Source organism: Phascolarctos cinereus, unplaced genomic scaffold (genome assembly GCF_003287225.1).
Source record: "Phascolarctos cinereus isolate Bilbo 61053 unplaced genomic scaffold, phaCin_HiC Scaffold_4;HRSCAF=312, whole genome shotgun sequence".
NCBI classification, from domain to species: domain Eukaryota; kingdom Metazoa; phylum Chordata; class Mammalia; order Diprotodontia; family Phascolarctidae; genus Phascolarctos; species Phascolarctos cinereus.
This window is the reverse complement of record NW_027555847.1, coordinates 12,213,226-12,233,010: the sequence shown is the minus strand read 5'-3', so window position 1 is coordinate 12,233,010 and position 19,785 is coordinate 12,213,226. Positions and strand designations below refer to the sequence as shown.

The 19,785-nt window shown below is 43.0% G+C and overlaps 1 protein-coding gene across 4 annotated transcripts in view; it reads right to left on the bottom strand.

Annotated features, from left to right (window-relative positions):
• The window catches only part of CACNA2D3 (calcium voltage-gated channel auxiliary subunit alpha2delta 3), a 1,023,339-nt gene that overhangs the window by 194,283 nt on the left and 809,271 nt on the right, over window positions 1-19,785 (bottom strand). For 2 of the 4 annotated variants that reach the window (XM_020970614.2, XM_020970615.2), the window contains 6 exons: window positions 19,143-19,210; window positions 18,187-18,246; window positions 9,615-9,660; window positions 9,360-9,457; window positions 6,445-6,538; window positions 4,127-4,222 (listed from right to left, as the gene is read on the bottom strand). In XM_020970614.2, coding sequence (XP_020826273.1) covers window positions 4,127-4,222; window positions 6,445-6,538; window positions 9,360-9,457; window positions 9,615-9,660; window positions 18,187-18,246; window positions 19,143-19,210 — 462 coding nt within the window. The remainder of the gene's footprint in view (window positions 1-4,126; window positions 4,223-6,444; window positions 6,539-9,359; window positions 9,458-9,614; window positions 9,661-18,186; window positions 18,247-19,142; window positions 19,211-19,785) is intronic. The other 2 variants (XM_020970616.2, XM_020970618.2) reach the window with 1 other exon arrangement.

The following is a 19,785-nucleotide window of genomic DNA, read 5'->3' as shown; positions in this document are numbered from 1 at the left end:
CCCATGCTCTATTCATTGTACTATCTCACTGCCTATCACTTGTTCCTTCTGACTTTATTTCTCTAGATTTCAAAAGGAGGCAGCAATACTGACTTCTGGACCTCCAGTCTTTCAAAAGAACAATGTCAAAAAAAAAAAAACACTGTCTGCTTCCTTGAATGTGAAAAAAAATTCTGATTTATTAAATTAGTAACTATTGAACAATTTGAAATATGTGGCAGTCAGGATGAAAAAGTTCTGAAGGGCAATGGATAGAATTTTTTTTTTAAAGTTGGAAAGGACTTTCTCCCCAACATCGTCCCATCTTGTCCCATGTATCAAACTTGGTCTCCTCTAGTTAGTGACTGAGCCCAATAGGAACCCTCACTTAACAACTTTGGAACTTGTGGGATTCATTATGATTCCACTAGACTCTCAACTAGTGTACGTGCCTGTGACAGCTCCGTAGCCAGCTCATTGTTCATTCCAGGGTTTCCCCAGAGCTTTCTCCAAAGTGGGTCATTTAGAAGGAAAAGGACAATCTTACCCCCTCCTCCCCAGGATAAGCATCTTTAATCCTTCGAATAACTTTCAAACCAACTGAACATCCGCATTCCATTTATTCTTGGCAAAATAGCACCTCTCATTTCCAGAGAACAATTCTAGAACTCCAGAATTTCAGAGACGCAAAGAACTTTGGCAAACTCTGGTTTAATATTCATCCTCAGCGAAGACTGTGAGTTTCCGAGCAGGAATTGTCTTTTTCCTTTCTTTGTATCCTAGCTTCTTAGCACAGTGCCTGGCTCATAGTAGGTGTTTATTAAGTATTAATAGACTAACGTTAATATGCCTGGCAAGTGGGCTTCCAGCCTGTGCTTGAAGACCCCACCTAGGGGACTGTACTGCCATTGGAGGAGGACAGCTCTTATTGTCAGGATCCACTTCCTGACCTCCAGCCTAGATTTGCCTCATTGCAACTTCTACCTGTTCTTCCTGAGCTTTGTCCATTGGGGCCAAATGAAGCAAGTCTAATCTTTCTTCCAGACAGTACTCTGTGAACTTCAAACTTGACCTTCAAGGTCAAGGACACTGTTTTTTAGAAGGACTTGAAGTCCAGAAGTAAGCATTGCTGTCTCCTTTTGAAACCTAGAGAAATAAGGTCTGAAGAATGAAGTGCTGCAGTGGAATTCATGGAACACAGAGTTCTGGAGCTGGGGGATGTCAGCTGAGATGTTCTGAACTCTGGCCTGGTGTTTAGTCACATGGTAGAATAGAATAAAGGATCCTCAGAAGTGAAAGGAAGCTCAGTGACCATATCTCCTTCAAGCTTTCTCATCTCCAGTCAGTCACGTCAACAAGAATTTATGAAGCATCTACTAGGTGCTGAGCACCAGGCTAAGTGCTAGGGATACAAAGAGAGACAAAAGACAGTCCCTGCTCTCAAAGAGCTCACAGTCTAATGGGGAAGACTGCAGGCAAACAGCTAGGTACAGATGATCAAGATGGCCTTAACATTGACTTTCTGAGAGCTGATCATCCTAGGCATGGAGTAAGAGCCCTCCTCCATCCTGCTGCTCTTCTCTGGCCACTCTCCAGCCTACCACGATTCTTCCTAAAATGCAATGCCCACGACTGAATGTCATGTTGCAGATCTGGTCTGGCTAGCCTTGAGTACAGCCAGCCCACCACTCCTTAATTCTTGATGTTAGACCTCTCCTTATGTAGCCCAAGACCACAGGAGAGTTTTTGCCTGCTCAATCCTACAACTAAATTGATTAAGAGTGAGATGGGCATGTTCACAGTTTTAGGACCACTTCCTTGCACCATGACCATAGTGTGATAACCTCAGGAAGTGACTCACAGCAGATAGAGGGTCCCAGCTGGTCTGTAGAGAACCCCTAGGAGTTGAGGCTAGGCTGGGGGACTGGGCAGGTATTAGGACTGGGCAGGTCTCAGTCCGGCCCCTGGCACTACCACATGTGTAACAGAGCTTTGGCGGCTGTCCCTCACCCTGAGGTATACCCAATCTGCCCAATCCTATGAGGGAGGAGGATTGGTCCTGCAGCAAGTCAAAGTAGGCCAGATTGAGTTTTGATTTTCAAACATCAACAGGCTTTAGATTATGAGCCCTGGGAGGGCAAGACTTCCACAGCAGGGCTGCCGAGCAGCTGCTAGCCCTGCAGCTATTTGTTTTGAGATGGGCTCAGGAAAAAAAAGGAGAAGAAGAAGAAGAAGTGGAAGCTTCCTCTCTGTTCAGCCTCTAATTCAGCTATCCACTGAGTTCTGCAAGAGCTCCTCAAATTGGGAGACAGGACCCAAGACCCAGCGGGACCCCAGAGCCTTCTGAGGGCAGAGAGAGATGGCGGGGGTACTTGGGGCAGATAAAATCTCACACAGGGGCTCTGAGGAGAGATCAAGTGAAAAAAAATGGAAACCTTCTTTATGCAACATAATCCCTAAAGATCACTCCTGTCAGTTTATTGATTTTCTTATAGCAACCCTGGTTAACAGAAAATGATTTTACCTCTATCTTACAGATGAGGAAACTGAGCCTCTGAGACTTCCAGTGCCTTACCCTGGGTTGTATAACATCTATATAGCTTACAGAGTGTTCCATGGCTTAAGTGAGTTAATAAGTGTAAAGTGCTTTAGAGATGAATATTAGCTATTATTTAATGCCAATGATTACTAGACTTACTTATTCGGTCCTAGTCTCTCCTGACCTCTAGCCTTGCATCTCCAACTGCCTATTGGATACCTCAAAATGGATGTCCTTAAACTCAGTATGTCCAAAGCCAAACACATTATCTTTCTTCCCAAGTCCACAGCAAGGCCCTGTTGAATCTATTCCAGTGGTTCTCCATTACCTCCAGGAACAAATACAAAATCTTCTGTTTTGTGCTCAAAGCTCTTTACTATCTAGTCCCCTCTTACATTTCCAGTGTTCTTATACCTACTCCCCTTCACGGAGCCAATGAATGATCTGTGATAATGGCCCCCATATGCTTCCTACACAACCCTCCATCTCCAGAGTATTTTCATTGGCTCTACCTCATGCCTGGAATGTTCTCTCTCCTCACCTCTACCTGCTTGCTTTCCTTAAATTCCAGCTAAAATACAACCTTTTACAGAAAATCTTTTCCAATCTCTCTTTATTCTAGTGACTTTCCTCTGAGAATACCTCCAAGTAATCATATATAGATACAGACACATATAAGTGTGTGTGTGTGTGTGTATGTATAAGACAGAGAGAATCTTTGCACACAGTTGTTTGAATATTACCTCCCTCCATTAGATTGTAAGCTCCTCGAGGCCAGGGCTTTTCTAGGGCCTTTCTTTGTATCACTGTGCCCCTTAGTACACAGAGTAGGTACTTAATGAAAGCTCGTTGGCTTGACCAGGGCTCCTCCATTAGACCATACACTGTGTCTCCATAGCAAGATGCAAGTGTAAAAAGATGATGCCCCTTAAGTACACCATGCGAGCATCTCCTTTCTAGCCTAACTGCCCACTTGTTTCTTGCCATACACAACTGTTCCACCCCTTCCCTCAGTATGTTTGCATAGGCTGGTCCTCCTATCAGGAATGATTTTCCTCCATATCTGCCATCCCTACAACCTTAGGTTAAGTGTCCCCTCCCACAAAAGCCTGTCCTGTTCCCCCACTTTTAGTGACCCTAGTGTGACAATTTGTTTTGTCATTTCTTTTTTTTTTAATTGGTAAGTGTGTTAAGGTAGAATGTAACTGATAAGGTAGAATGTAAGCTCCTTGAGGACAGGAATTATTTCTGATTTTGTTTCTGCATCTACTGGGCCTAGTGAAATATGGATACAGTCATCACTTAATAGAATCATAGGAGTAAACTTCAAGTCATTTAGAGCTAGAAGGGCCCTCGCAGTACATTTATTCTAACCCTTTAATTTTATAGATAGGAAAACTGCGTCCAAGCATGATTAGGTGACCTGACCCAAGTATTGCAGGTAGTAAGTCAAAGAGGCAGAATTGAACCTGGCTCCTCTCATTGCAGAGCTACTGTTCATTCCTCTGCCTCCTAATAAATGCTTGTTGAATTGAATCAAAACCCACCCTCCCCAGCCCCCTGGAATGACCCTCTACTGCTCCCACCTGCCTCTTTGGCAGGACTTACTGATTCGTGAGCTGCTCAGCACCCACAAACAGGTTGATTCTGGAGAGACCAGTCCGGGTTCCGAGGAAGGCAACCTCAACGCCCTTGTCAGAGTTCCTGAAAAAGAGCAGCCCAGTCAGCCAGCTAACGTTTGCAGACAATAAACAGATAATGGCTCTTTTATTAGTCCAAGCTAGTTTTATGCAATAACATGCTTGAACCAGGGACTGGAAACGGAGTTACAAGAGACATGTTCATTTTTCATCGAGATAAACACGTAGCCAACTCTGAAGAGGCCCTTCCCCTCCAGGAGCGTTTCCAGGGTGATCGGCAGATAGGCATCAAGGGGGAGCTTCAGGCTAATGAGAGTGGCATGTGAAAATGCCCCCCCTCTGCAAAGGCAGAAGGAAATTAGGCAGCCTTGAAGCCAAAAGCATAACAATTTATTTGGGGGCTCTGGCCATGGAGGTGAAGCCTGCATCTTCTCCAAAGAATGACGAATGCATTCAGAGAAAGCAGTCATTGTCCGGGCCAGCGCCTGTGCTCTCACTGCCAGGACTTGGATGAGGTTATACAACTCCTCCTTTGTGGGGGAGGCCATTGGTGACATTGGGCAGAGGAGAAAACTCACATGTGAAGGGCTCCACTGGGAGAGGGAGGAGGCAAGCCAAAGCTGATGCCTGCTGTGAAGCGAAACCCCTTCTGTGCCTGGAGGAGGGCACTCTCTTAAAGGATGCAAAGAAAAAAAGGGCCCCAACTGGCAGTTTCTCACTGAGATCTCACCACTGTTCTCCTCAGCCCTTACACAGTGGAACAATATAAGCATCACAGACCTAAGAGTTGCGAAGGACCTCGGAGGCCAGTGAGTCTGGGCCTGTTTGTTTTACAGATGAGGAAACTGAGTCTCAAAGAGGTAAAGTGATTTTCTCTGGGTCACATAGCTAATAAATGACCCTGGCAGTATTTGAACTCAGGTCTTCCTGACTCCAAGTCCAGTACTCAATACTCTATGTCACCAGTGCCAGATCTCATAGGCCTCAAAAAAAGCAGCAAAAAAGTGGCTATGCAAAGTATAACCTTCTCTGCCCTTTCCTCAGCTTGTCTTTCTCTACTCACGTGCCATGAACCAACCTATCTATACCCACAGAAGTACACACCTACTTGTGCATATGCCACCTGTCTCCACAAGGAACAATCCTGAGACAATTCACAAATGGAGGTGTTCATGAACGCACCAGTCACCAAGGCAAAATCTTTGCTTTTATCAACAAAGATGCTCAGCCTTGTTTAAAATGGAAGATGTCATCATTATGGGGATCTCCGGCATATGCTTAAGCAGACAAGCAGGCTCACATGGTTCACACAGATTTTTTTGTGAAATGAAAGCACCGAAGAAAGACATCCTTTGGGGACAGGGATGCTTTATTTCATAGCCTCTTGCCTTCCCTGAGGAGGATAGTCAGTAGAAGCTTCGTAAGAACTTCAAAGGTCCAGAAGTAGAATAGACTATCTCCAGAGGCGGCATCTTCTCTCACCTTGGAGAATTCTCTTTAGCCATTGGCTGGATGGCCGTTTGTTAGAGGGAGGAATCCTTTACAGTATACTGCTGAGATCCCTTCCCATAAGCCATGACTCATGATTCTTTGCAATTCATTCTGTGTGTATACATAATCCAGAGGTGCTCAAGAAAATACGAATAATTCTCCCTCTCCTTTCATTGTTCTTACATAATAGTTTAAACACCATCCCTCAGGAAAGAAAAAGCAAAAAAAAGTACAACTGCTTTAAAAGGAGATTAAAAGGGGGGGGAGAAACAGAGAAAAGGGGAGAGGAAAGGAAGAAAAATGAGAGAAGGAAAGGAGACAGAGGAAGAAAGTAATAGAAGGTGAAAACTTGAGAAAAGCCCCTAACTTCATAAGCATACTGGCACAACCTACTGAATTTTTTAATTGAAACCGTATTCTGAACCTAATCTCTTCCTACCCCATCAAATACAGTCCCCCTTGTCCTAGGCACTGAATTTTCTCACTTCTTTGCGAGCACATGACTGTCTAAGCAGAACCAAGAAAGTCCCTTCTTCTCTCCTGTTGGAACCATGCACAAATCTCAGCATCCCAAGCTTCATGGAATGTAGCTGTCCCTCCACTTCTGGGGCTAGGGCTGAATGTACAAGTCTGGGGTCACTGATTTGCTATAGCCTCTTGGGGTTTAGAAATTTTGGGAAAAATTAGAAAAATGGAACATCAGACTTTTGTAGCTAGTCAGCTCCTTGAAATGCAATGGTATTTCCAACTCTTGTAAGAGAATTTCAACAAAAGCAGGTGCATGTGACCACTTACTCTGATTTGTTGAGTGCTAGGCTGGTCCAATAAGCTTCGATGGGGGCACTCACTACGGCATCAAAAAGGACTTCTTGTATTAATTCTTTGTCACCTATTGGGACATGAAACAAGGAATGTGTCTCAGAGACATGCATCTAACAAGCACAAAGGTCACAAAACGTAGTATCATCTGGGCCCCACTTTTTATGTGTTGAAGGAGATCTTATCCAATCCCCACCTTGGTCAGGTAAAGGGTTCACAAACTTCACAGGCAGTCAAATAAAGCTGAGACATAGAAGATATTTGATTCTGCCTTTGCTTCAAGGCATCAGCAAGGAAAATGTTACTGTGATCAGAAAAGGAGCATACTAGCTGCTTCCACTAGCTCCAAAGGGAGCATGCACTTCTCTCCCATTCCAGGGGAGTCTGTATGAACAGTAAAGAAAATCAAATAGAGCCGAGACCCCTTGGGCTCTGGCTAAGTTTATTATATTGTGTTTGTAATGGGTCTGGAAGAAAGCAAAGAGAAGCAAATGAGATTGTTAGTGGCATCTGGGTATGTAACTGGGGTTTTCTCTGTCCCTAAGCAAAGAAACACTTCAGGCTGCGCCGTGAGGTGCTTGAGGTCTTAGGCTCACAGGACACCAGAGGACTGAACATTTAAGAGTACAGGGGAGGGGTTGGCCTGTGTCTGAAAATGGTGTCTGCAACCTTGCCTCCTCTCATGGGCGTGACCATACAGGGTCTAAGTCATGATGTGTGAACCTAGAGACAGGTTAGGAGGTCTGGGGAATATGGATTCATGGGAGTGGAAGAGTCAAAGAATGGGAAGAAATCACAACGTAGAGTCTTAGGTAGTGGAAACCCTGACTTTGCTGCCAAGTGGCTGAGACCAGTCATTTTCCTCCCTAGGCCTCTGTTCCTCAATGAAAAATGAAAAGGTTGAAATAAATGAGACTTTTAATACCCACCAGCCCCCACCTTATTCTAAATCTGTCCTCAGTCCTCCCACTTTCTATCTCTGTAGCTTCTCTCCCAGTCTCTTTCCAATCACTTTGGTGTCTCTCACAAAGGCCAGACCTTACACCTCCTCCACAAATACTCCATTCAGGCTTGTCTCGCACATGTAGCATCTTCTCCTCCCAAATCGCCCTGCTCTCCTCTACTTGCTCACTCAGTATTCAGGAAAAAAGTCACAAGGAAACCCATTCCCACCAATGATTGATAAGCTGTATTTCTACATCTTTACCCCAAGTAGATTATGTTTTAGGAAGAAGCTAGTTAAACCAGAGTAATTAACAATGGGGGTCTTTTGAGCAGCTGGCAAGCAGGTATCTAGAGGCAAATTTGGGGACCATACTCGCACACGTCCACGCATGTATATATGTGTGGTCTACATGGATGCATGCCACACACATATCCAGGGAGACCTGAGCTTATAGCCTGCCCCTGACATATAGTGGCTACCTAACCCTGAACAGGTCATGTCCTGTCCAAGTCTCTCTAAGACAGGCTGTACAGAAGGTAAAAGAGTTCTCTCCTCTGGGAGTTCCCACGGCAGTGAAGTCACAAATCTAGGCTCTACACATAGGGGCTTACATGTTATTTGAGGTAAGGAAAATTTAGGGAGAGAAAATAAAGGGAAGAAGTGAAACGTCTCATTTTTCAGAGGGACATCACAATGTGATGTGTCCCGTGAGAAAGTGTATGCAATTAAAAGGCAGGCCATTGACATCTTAGTCCTGGCTCTGTCACCAATGACTTCTGTGGCCTTGAGCAAGGCATCCCGTTCTGGGCCGCAGGCTCTTTATGTGTCAAAGGGAATAGCAAGACTAGATACTCCAAAGATCTCACGTTCTTTACCAACATCTGAGACAGAAAGATTGGAGGGGCCCCATCCCAAATACTTGGGTTTTTGGAGGTGAGATCACCCTACCAAGACTTTTCATAGAGTTGTTCAGAAAGGAGAGGGCCAGATGGGCCCCCTCCCTCTTTGGTTTTCTCATAGAACTTTGCACACTATGCTCCTTCCTAATTCACTCATCACATCCTCTCTACTTGTCCAATATTGATTTTTGCCCTGTCTTATCTTTCTTACTCAATCGTAAGCTTCTTGAATGACCTTACAATCACAGAAGAATAGGTTTAAAGCTGGAAAGAAATTTGGGTCTCATTCAGTCCCAGTATTTTGCAGGTGAGGAAACTGAGGCCCACAGAGAGGGAGTGATTTGCCCAGGGTGATAGAGATAGTAAGGAGCAAAGCTGGTCTTTAAATCAAATGTCCTGATTCCAAGTTCAGCAGTGTTCCCCTCCCTCTATTGTGCTATGGTAATGCCTGGGACTGGATCTCGCAGTTGTCATAAAAGAATACTTGAAGAATCTTTGAGTTGGTCATCCCAAGAAACTCTAAACTTCACCAGGCTGGTTCTCAGGTGTTACATATATGCTCTGTCCCTGGATGGTCCTCAAACTCTTTCCAGAAGAGTTTCCTGCTTCAACTTGTGTGCTATTGACTAAGCCTTTGAGATGCCAGGGCCCCCATCATCCCATGATGCTTCTGACTAGTGGAATACCTGCACAGTTATTAACCAATGTCTATAGAATTGAGTTGGAAAAAAAAAACATGTTGGAATCAAAGGGTTAAGTGAAATTCATTAATTATCTGTGGATTTCAAAGATCCACATTGTCTTTTCCTTCCATTCCCATTCCTGGAAAAAAATTGAGTTTGGCTGTATTTCACATGACTGCCTGTTTCTGCCAGAGCAAAACTTGCCGGGAAACATTGACTTGAAATATGGTCTTCAGTTCGCTCGACGTCATTGAACTTTAGAATCAACCCCCCTTCCCCATGGGTAGGAAGAGGGATCCTTCCCTTCTCTGTCCCCCCACCCCCGTGCCAAGCACACACCAATAAGTTGGAAAACAGACTCACACTGAAGTAGCGGCTCCTTTCCTTTGAGGTAGAGCTTAATAGCGTCTAATTGAGACAGCTGTCGGTGTTCAGGCTGTAGGTCTGTGTTGCAATAAGACCTGAGGACACGACATAGCCAAAAACATAAGCATGTAAATATTTACCAGCCTCCTCTCTCTGTACCTTTGAACTCAGAGAACTGGGCACCAGGAGCACAAACAGCATGAAACCAAAACAGGGAACAAATACCCCATGGAGGCATTGTTTAAATCTTACCATTCGTCTGCCAAGGATACGTCAGGGTGTTCTAAGTCGTGTAGGCCTGGAAAGGGAGGAGAATGGGTTAATTAGTGCTAACTGACAGTGAGGAGAGTGGGATCATTAGGAATATTGGAAGGATGATTTAGGCCCTCTCTTCTAAGTATTCTTTGTGGTAGGGGAAAGGGTGGGTATGCTCAGTGGCCTAGTATATGGAATGCAGACATCCCTTTGGCTCCTGCCAATCGGTCAATAAACATTTATTAAGCACCCACTTGTGCCAGACACTGTGCTAAATGCCACACTTTCCATGAGATGAAAGAATTCTCTTCCCCATTGTTATTTTCCCTTTCTAGTCTTCCTGAACTTTTTTGCCACCAAGCAAAGGCTTAGTTAATGTGGTACAAGTGGGACATGGTCCCCGGTACAAAATGGGAGAGGGGATTTCTTGTTCCTCTGAGCAAGCCTACTTCCTCTCCAGGAGGAAAGGAGCCCACTCTCCATGGCCTCCCTACTTGCTTTGTCTCTAGGTCATCAGAAGGCAGGGCGTGGGTTGTCTGCAGATGGGATCTTCTCTTCCTCTTCTCTGGCCTACTGCTTTACTCACCTCAACTCAAATTCCTACAGTTCTAGCTTCAGCTACTTAGAATTATTCCTGAGAATCTGAGCTCAGAGATGAGGAAGGCTGCATCCTGGTGGCTGGGGAAAAGCCTGACATTGGACCTTGAGCAGAGGCGATATGGCATAGGAGATGGAAGGACAAGGGTTCAAACAATATGCTAGTACCATGACACTGAGCAGGTCACTTAACTTGCTGGTGCCCTGGAAAAGTAGTATGACATTGACCGAGGAAAGCCTTATTTATGGCAGTGGAAGCAGGTTCCGTACAAGGAGTACATTGCATTGATAAACTCATGGGTCTATATGCCCACCCTCCTTTCCATCCTACCCCACCTCTGCCCAAAAAGGGGCTGGGGTTGGGATTGTTATTACTACCTAGGGTACAAAGTGGAGAGATAGCTGGATTAAAAAAAAAAACTTTCTGAGATTTGAGGATGTTGGTGAGGGCTCAGAGAACATCACCAATTGTTAGGATTGCTCTTATTCACAAACAATAATGGTCACATTTTATGAAGCACTTTAAGATTTTCAAAGTTGCTTACACACCAGATCAAACTTGGGCCCCACAACAACCTTGTGAGGTAGGTACTATTTCCATCCTCATTGACCAAACTGAAGCTGGCAGATGTTAAATGACTTGCCCGGGGTCACAAAGCTTGTGAGTGTGTGAGACAGGATTAGAATTCAGGCCTTCCACTCTAGCATGCTGCCAGGATGGCTTGTCTAGGTCTCATGGCGCTCAGACACTGACGATCATGATATGAAGGGAGTTAGGTGACTCTGAGGCAGGGTTGTGGCTGAGAGTCAGATGGCCTTCTGTCCTATCACACAGTCTTTACTTGGCAGAGCAGCACTTAGCTAGTGAGCCATCCAAGATCCATCACCCTGTTTCTGCTTTGTTATTGACGCTACCTGCTGTCTTTCCCTTTTTAATTATTTTGGGGGCATGGTCACTGACTCCTAGGCTAACAGAGCCAGCAGGGTCTTCAGGGACCATCTAATCCAACTTGTACCTGAAAAAGTAATGTCCAACATGCCCAAGAGTCATACCCCAGACATGGCTTGAAGATTTCCAGAAAGAGGGAGGCTGCTAGTTCCTGAGGGAGTCAATTCTTTTCTTGAATATCCTCAATTGTTAGGAAGTTTTTGCTGACATCTAGCCTAACATGATCTCTTTGAAATGCCCATTCATTGCTACTAGTTTTGTTCTCTGGAACCAAAAAGAACAGCCCTTCAAATACTTGAATCCAAGTCAGCTCATCTGCCTGTGGCTTTCCCCAGAATTCTGCATCTAGAACACATCCACATTCTCCCAGGGACCTGGAGGGATCATCCAGCCCAGCCTCATCTCTTCAGGCAGGTGCATGTCTATTCAGATGATGGATCTGAATGGAATGGAACATTGTCATCTGGAGTGACCAAATAGCCAGGACTCTATCACCTGCCTTGATGGACCATTCCAGTATCTGATTTCTGTCCTTTCTATTGATAGAACAATCCTTCCCTATTTTGAATGTATTAACTTAACCCCATCTTTTCACACTAATTTCTGTAGTTTGAGAATAATCACTCAACATTTTCTTCAAGCCCTTTATGTAACAGGTTCAGATCATAACCCTGTGTTACCAATGAGTCAGCTCTTTTCAAAGCTAAACAGTACTCACATACTAAACCTTTCCCTGTGGAACTTCTGGTCTAGCTCTTTAATCACTACTTTCCTGAGCTCAGTCAAGTTTTCCATTGCAACTCTGTGGACATGTGCTGACCATAAGTAGACAGAGTGCTCAAGGGTAATTTCCTAAGGCAGAGGACCACAGAATGAGTACTTCTTGGCTTTTGTAAATCCTTTGCCTTTTAATACACACTAGTTGTCACAACAGTGGCTTTGATGTAGCTCTCCATCACAACTTCCCACTTACATTCCTTACCCCCAATTCCTACCTTGCCTTGTGTGACATGTACTGCTCCTCTAATTAAGCCAACATTTGCCCTGCTTGGAAGCATGGCATGGGAACCTTTTCTCCCTGCATGCTTGTACCAACTTGAACAAGGTCAGGATTTGAGGGGTCTCCTTGCTCTTTATGTTTTTCTTTTTCTGCTTGCTCTTTATTCTGTCTACATCCCGAAAAGTGGTGCTCTAAGTATGTCTTCCTAAGAGACTGGCTATAGCCTGGAAGCTCCATATTGATGATCTGTTTTGGTGTCCCAGTATTTGGTATGATGCCTGGAACGTATCTCAGAAACTTAAATAGATTTATGACCATAGCAATTAGAGTTTCCTGTCAATGGTTAAGTTGTAGCCCACTCCTGCGTGTCTATCCTACATGGTTATTATCCACATCCTATCATGAGGCCTTCCTCATTTTCTGCTGATATTGTGAGGGCACCAGGGGACCATTACGGCTATTTTTCTCCCCTCCCTCACCTTTACCACCTCACCAACCCATCTTCCCTTCTTAGCACACAGTTTCTTGAATATTTTCCTTATTTGAAATTCATTGGTTAAAATGAATATATGCACAAAAATGAATAAATAAATATATGCATATATACACATATGGATTTATATTATGTTTTATTGATATCTTATTTTTACAATATTAATATATCCTGATGACTCTGACCTTGTGAGTTCTGTTATAATAAAATCAAACAATTAAGCAAAGTTAAAAATCAAATGATCTCAAGTGAAAGTACATACAACAATTTCATAACCATCATTCCTCCCAAATTCTCTATTTTAGGAAGTGTTTCTTTAAATAAGAGAAATCTATTTTTCTCCATCCCACCCCTACACAAGAAGAGGAGGAGGAGGAGGAGGAGGAGGAGGAGGAGGAGGAGGAGGAGGAGGAGAAGAAGAAGAAGAAGAAGAAGAAGAAGAAGAAGAAGAAGAAGAAGAAGAAGAAGAGGAGGAGGAGGAGGAGGAGGAGGAGAGGAGGAGGAAGAGGAAGGAGAAGAGGAAGAGGAAGGAGAATAAGGAGAAAGAGAAGGAGAAGAAGGAGAAGGAGAAGAAGAAGACGACAAATATTTGTAACATATGTGCATATTTAAGCAAAACAAATTCCCTCATTGGCCATGTTCAAAATGCATGTCTCCTTCTATCCCCTAAATCTATCACCTGTCAGGAAGCAGAGAGTTTGTTTCATGCTTTGAGCTCTGCTATCATGGATGGTCTTTGCATTGATCAAAGTTCTTAGAGGCTTCACAGATTTTTGTCTTTAATGTATAAATTGTTCTCCTGGTTTTGCTCATTTTGGTCTTCAACTCTTTATAAAAGTCTTAGAAATTGTTTGTTTCTATAACGTTGAAGTTATATTAAGAATTGTTCTCCTGGTTCTGCTCTCTTCCTTCAGGATCAGTTTATAGAAGTCTTTCTCAGTCTTTTTTAAATCACTCATTATTTCACAGCACAATAAGATTATATTGCATTTATAGATCACAATTTAACCATCCATTTCTCAATTGATGGGCATCTCCTTAGTTGGTAGGGTTTCTTTCCAGAACAAAAAGATCTGCTATAAATAATTTCGTGCATACAGAACTCTTTCTTATTTTTTTTTAAATCTCTTTGGGGTATAGGCCTATCATTTGTATAGCTGGGTCAAAGGACATGCACTATTTAGTAACATTTTGTGTGTGTGTGTGTAAACTTCCAAACTGCTTTGTAGAATGGCTTAATCCATCCACTTGTCCAACAACAATGCATCAATGTGTCTGTTCCCTGGGCCATCTTCATCATTTGTCATTTTTTTTGGTCATCTTAGCCACTGGTTAGATGGTACAGTCTGATCATGCCCACCACACACTTCTCCATTGCCCTTTGGATGATGTTTGTTTTAATTCTTCAGAGACTGTTCTAGTCTGTCACTGCCATGCTGCAAGTCCAATAGGAAGCTGACATTTAAAAAGATGAGTCTTTACTTTTACAGGGAGCTTGGGGGTATGTAAAAGATTTTGACAGTTTCATCAAGGCAACCCAGCTCCATCTCTTCCAATTCAGCTCTGTGCCCCACTGATTCATTGTCCATTGATTCTGTCTGACTGAGAGGCATATACTGCTCAATAGGATTAGCCTAGTATATACAGTAGGAGGCAGCTGCATTTTGAATGTTTGTTGAATTGAATTGAATATTGTTTTGTTTTGTGTTCATGTTGAACAGGGTTTGTAGAGAACACAAAGAAATCCAGATGGGACATCTGGACAGAAGAAAGAATGTACAACATTATTCTGAGTCCAGAAGAAGGCATTTAGTCCAGTTGATGTCACTGTGACCTGATGATGTCACTCAGTGCCTCCTGAAAAACACTTGATTTTTTAATTGGTATTCTGCTGTTTAGTTTGAAAAACTTGCTGAAGTCTTGGGCAATAGCGTCCAAGAAACTTGATTTTGTGGCTGGGTCCCAGTGGCTGGATATGGGATTACCAACTTCATGGTAAAGCTTGAAGTAATAGTTGAAGCAATCAGGAAGACCGGGGCTCAAGTCCTGATATACACTGACTGACACTGGATATGTCTCTTACTTCTCTGTGCCTGGGGCAACTCCCTAGCATTTACCTACTACATCATGGACAGTGTGAGACTGATGATGATTCTCAAATCTACTTATCTAGCCCTAATCTCTTTGCTGACCTCCAATCTCACATCTCCAACTGCCTTCCAGACATCTTGAGCTGGATGTTCTACGGAATATTAAACTCAGTGTGTCCAAAACTGAACTCATTAGCTTTCTCCTGAAACCCTCTCCCCTTCCAAACTTCCCTATTTCTCTTGAGGGCACCACCATCTTCCCAGTCCCCCAAGTTCACAACCTGGTGTCATTCTCTACTTCTCACTATCTCTAATCCCTCATATCTAATATCATTCCAAAGTCTGCTGATTTCACTTTTGTAACATTTCTCAAATGTGCCCCTTCTCCCCTCTGACACAGCCACTCCTCTGAGACATGCTTTCATCACCTCACATCTGCACTCTTGCAGAGCTGCTGCATCACACCTCTCCCCACTCCAGTCGATCTTGCTAAAGAGCAAGTCCAACTAGGTCAGCTGTCTACTCAGTACAAGCCAATGACTCCCTATCACCTCAAGGATCAAATATGAAATCCTGACATTGTCCTTTTGGATATTCCTCAAACAGTATGACCAAGACACCCCCTCTCTCGGCTCTGGGCATTTTCTCTGGCCGCCCTCATGCTCAGAATACTCTCCCTCCCCCTTTACTCCCTGGTGTCTCTGGAGTCTTTAAAATCCTAGCCAAAATCCTACCTTCTACAAGAAGTCTTTCCCAATGCCTCTTAATTCTAGTGCCTTCCCTCTCTTAATTATTTCCTAATCATCCTGTATATAGCTTTTTTGTACATATCATTGCTTGTGGTCATTAGATTGTAAGCTTCCTGAGGGTAGGGATTGCCTCTTGGTGATCCCTGCCAAAGCCCTTTGCCTGGAACATGCATGCTGCCCAGGAAGGAGCTTCTGTCATCAATTAGTAATAGTCAACAGCTGTAGTCTGCCTGCTTGAACACCTTTTGGATGGATCTCTTTAGCCACAGAGAAAGTGAAGAAATATTTCTACCTGTCTGCACTCACATCTTTTCATGAAAAGAAACAAATCCACAGAATGCCAGAATTGGAAGGGGCCTCAGAGGCCTCAGCTCTGACCGGAGCGAAAATTAACTTGCCATTCCCAGCAAGTGGCCTTCTAGCCTTATCCAAAATAGATTCAATTAAAGAGAACTTACTAGCCAATGGACAGCCCATTAGACTTTCTGGTCAGGTCTAATTTTCAAGAAGTATTCCCTGATATCAAACCTTAATCTGCATCCCTGTTATTCAAGCCTTTGCTCTTGATTATGCTTTCTGGGGCCAAGAAAAAAAGGTTTACTGTGTCTTCCACATGACAGTCTTCCAGATACATGAAGACCATTATCAAATGTTAATAGCACGGGGTTTAGAGGCAGAGGATCTGTGTTCACATCTAAGCTCTGCTCCTAATTGGGTGACCTTTGACAGTCATTTGAAATCCCTGGGACTCAATTTATCCACCTGTTAAAATGAGGGAGTGAGACTACCTAGTTTCTGAGTTCCCTTTCAGTTCTAAATATATGCTCATACTATCCTTCTAGAATCTTCTATCTCCAGAGTAAATAGCCTAGTTCTTTCAATTAATACTTGTTTTAATTAATGAATGAATACGCATTTGGTTTCGGTTCCTTAATCAACATGGTAATAAAATTAAGGACACAGAATCAGAGTTGGAAAGAGTATTGTAGATCATGTAGATCTATTATTAGAACTCCATGGGCTTCTATGCTCCAATGTTTTTGATAAATGGGCATCTAGCCATTGTTTGTATACCTCTAAATATTGGGGAATCACTACTTCCCAAGGCAATTCACTGCATATTTGGACAGCTCTTCATGTCAGAGAATTCTTCTTTATAACAAATCAAGATATGCCTCTCTGCAACTTCTGTCCATTATTAATTATTCCACCTTCTGAGAAAAAGCAAGGCAGCTCTAATCTGTCTTGCACATGACAGACTTCTAAATACTTGAAAACAACTATTACCCATTCCCAAATCCACTTCCCACCCAGACTTTTATTCTTCTGCTTAAGTATCTCCAGATCCTTCCACTGATCCTCCTATGACATCACCACCAATCCCTTCCCTATCCTCATTGCACTTCTCTGGATATGCTCCAGTTTGACAATGCCCTTCTTAAAATGTCGTTCCTAGAAGAGAATGTTCCACCACGGCAGGGTACAGAGGGACTACCATTCTAGTCACAAGACCTATCAGTGAAGCCTGAGTACATGTTCCAATTTGGGATCAACATAGAAAGCTCTTGGCTCACGTTGGGCATTGAATACACTAAAACTCTCAGATCTTTTCCTTAAAAGCTGTTGTCTAGAAAGCCTCTTCCATTCCTTTTCATTGATTTTTTGAACCCCTGGAGGACTTTGCATTGATATTTATTAAAATCCATCTTGTTAGATTTAGCTCAATGTTAGAATCTGTCAAAACCTTTTTATATTCCATTTCTTTTGTCTAGGTTGGTGATGGTTCCCTGCTTCATGTCATCTGCCAAACTTAAAAAAGCATATTTCCAGCTAATCAACATCTTTCCTAAAATGTGGTTGCCAGGATTGAACTTGGAGATCTAGATGTAATCTAACCAGGACAGACTATAACAGAACAATCACCTCACTCGTTCTGAACATTGTACATTGTTATGACGACCTAGGATGGCATTAGTGCTTTTGAATGCCACACTAATGAAAATGATTCACAGTGCAGAAATACAATCTGGTACTGAAATAGACACATATTCTAGCAATTAGTGGAAACCATTGAAACTGGTCTGGCATGATTTGCTCATTGCAAAGTAACATTGTTTATTTGTTTCTTTTTTTCTTTTTTCTAGTATTGTATTTATGTGAAAAGTTTTGAAAAACTTAAAGTGCTTCAAAATGGGAACTGCTGATGTCACTATCATTATTATCTCTTGGTGGTCAAACATTCATTAATGACTTCTTGGAATATAGTGGATAGAAGGGCTTGGTCCAGATATTGCCTCAAACCCTTTGTGTAATATCCTGGGCAAGTCTTTTAACCTCTGTTGGCCTCATTTTCTCATCTATCAGGGGCATGATGAGTATCTCTACCTGAAAGGACTGTTGTAAGGTTCAAATAAGATAATATATATAAAGTATTTCACAATCTTTAAAGCAACTATACAATTGGGGAAGTTAAGATCTTAATCCATACCTGTGGTTTCATGAAAATAGGGATCTCTCAAGTGAGGACACTCCCTTCCCTAATGCATATTGGCACTTTTCCTGCAAGTTCTTGCCTTAGTGAGTTGCCTGGGGCATATAACTGAGTTGGCCAGAGTCTGAGCCAGGACTGGAATCCAGGTTGACCTGACTCAGAAATCAGCTCTGTGTCCTCAAAAATGGGATGTCTCTTACCCTCCTCCTCCTCATTCTCATAATTCAAATGATCTGTCCACTTAGGATGGAGTGCTGGACCTGGAGTCAGGAAGACATGAATTCAAATCCTGCCTCAGAAATTGTGTAACCTCAGGCAAATCATTTAACTTTTGTCTACTTCAGTTTCCTTATCTAAAAATGAGGACAGTAATAGAGAACCAGGATTGTTATGAGGATAAAAAGAGATAATAGTTGTAAAGTGCTTTGTAAATCTTAAAGCACTGTACAAATACTACCTATTACTGTTATCATCATCATCATCATTATTATTTTCTATCCACAAAAGCATTGCTAATGCTTCTTCCTTTCCTCTCTGTACATCTTCTGGAGAGTCATAACATTTGATCTAGGTCAAGGACTTACCTGGTTCTCTTGCCAGGATCTATGGCCTTCAGACTAACTGGATGTTTTAGTGATATCTCATAGTGCCTTCATGTGTAGACACTTCCACTTACAGAGAGAAAATCATCAAGGAATACCAGAGAGGTGACATAATTTGCCCAAGATCATGAAGAAAGCTTGTGGCAGGGCCATTAAAATTCATTGCCTTTCTATAGGGCATATCAAAGGATCTCCAAGCACTACCAATACTGAGATTTGCATCTTTAGTTAATGAGGGGAACAAAGAGTCTAAGTGACTCCTGGCAGCCATGGAAGGCACAACCAGGAAAAGCCCTTTGTTCTGGAGGCTCATAATCAAGCTTCAAGTTCCCCTTCTTATGGCCACCTCTGCTGCCTTGAGCCTCCCATGTGAAATGAGGCAGTTGGAACTGTTGGTTTCTAAATGTCCAGTGAAGTGATGGACCTAGCCCTGAACATCAGTGATGAAGTGGGGAAAGGAGCAAAGTCCAACTAGCCCTCTTGTCCCTTACCCCCCCACCCCAGTCTCATTATGATACCATAGAAGTCGGAAGACAAAAGTGGAAGGACCTTACCTTCTTCTATGGTTACATTCCCTCTGAAGAAATATTTCCCGTGTCCTCTAGAGAGAGCCACACCTAAACTGTGCAGAGAAATAGAGCAGACCTTGAGATCAGGCCCTGGTTGCAAGAGGCTTGAATGTTAACATTTTTCTTTTCCATTTTCACACTCTCATTTAATGTACTCTAAACAATTTACAGAAGAGTTTACTCAGAAAAACAAAAAAAAAAACACATTCCTGATTAGGACTTGGGATTCTTGGGTTCAATCACTGTTTCTTGAAAAATGATTCTGAGGTGAAGTGCCAGCAACAATTGCCTGATGTGCGTGTGTGTGTGCGTGTGTGTGTGTGTGTGTGTGTGTGTGTGTGTGTGTGTGTGCGCATGCGTGTTTCTAAGAGGTGTGGTCAACAGCTCAAACTTCCAGAAAAGGAGAAGACACATGCAGCCTTCACTGGTCTTCAACCCCTGTACGTTGTACAAAGGTGCTTCTGATCTTTGCTTCAAGCTCATGCGCCTGATATTCTAGTAAGCAACAAGTCTGATTGTACCTATAGGCACTAGTCTGGGGCAGGGGTGGGGGGGGAGAGAGGGATGCCTTCTCAAGAACCAAAGCCCAGACTTCCAGTGCTATCTGGGATTGATCAAGAGCCTTATA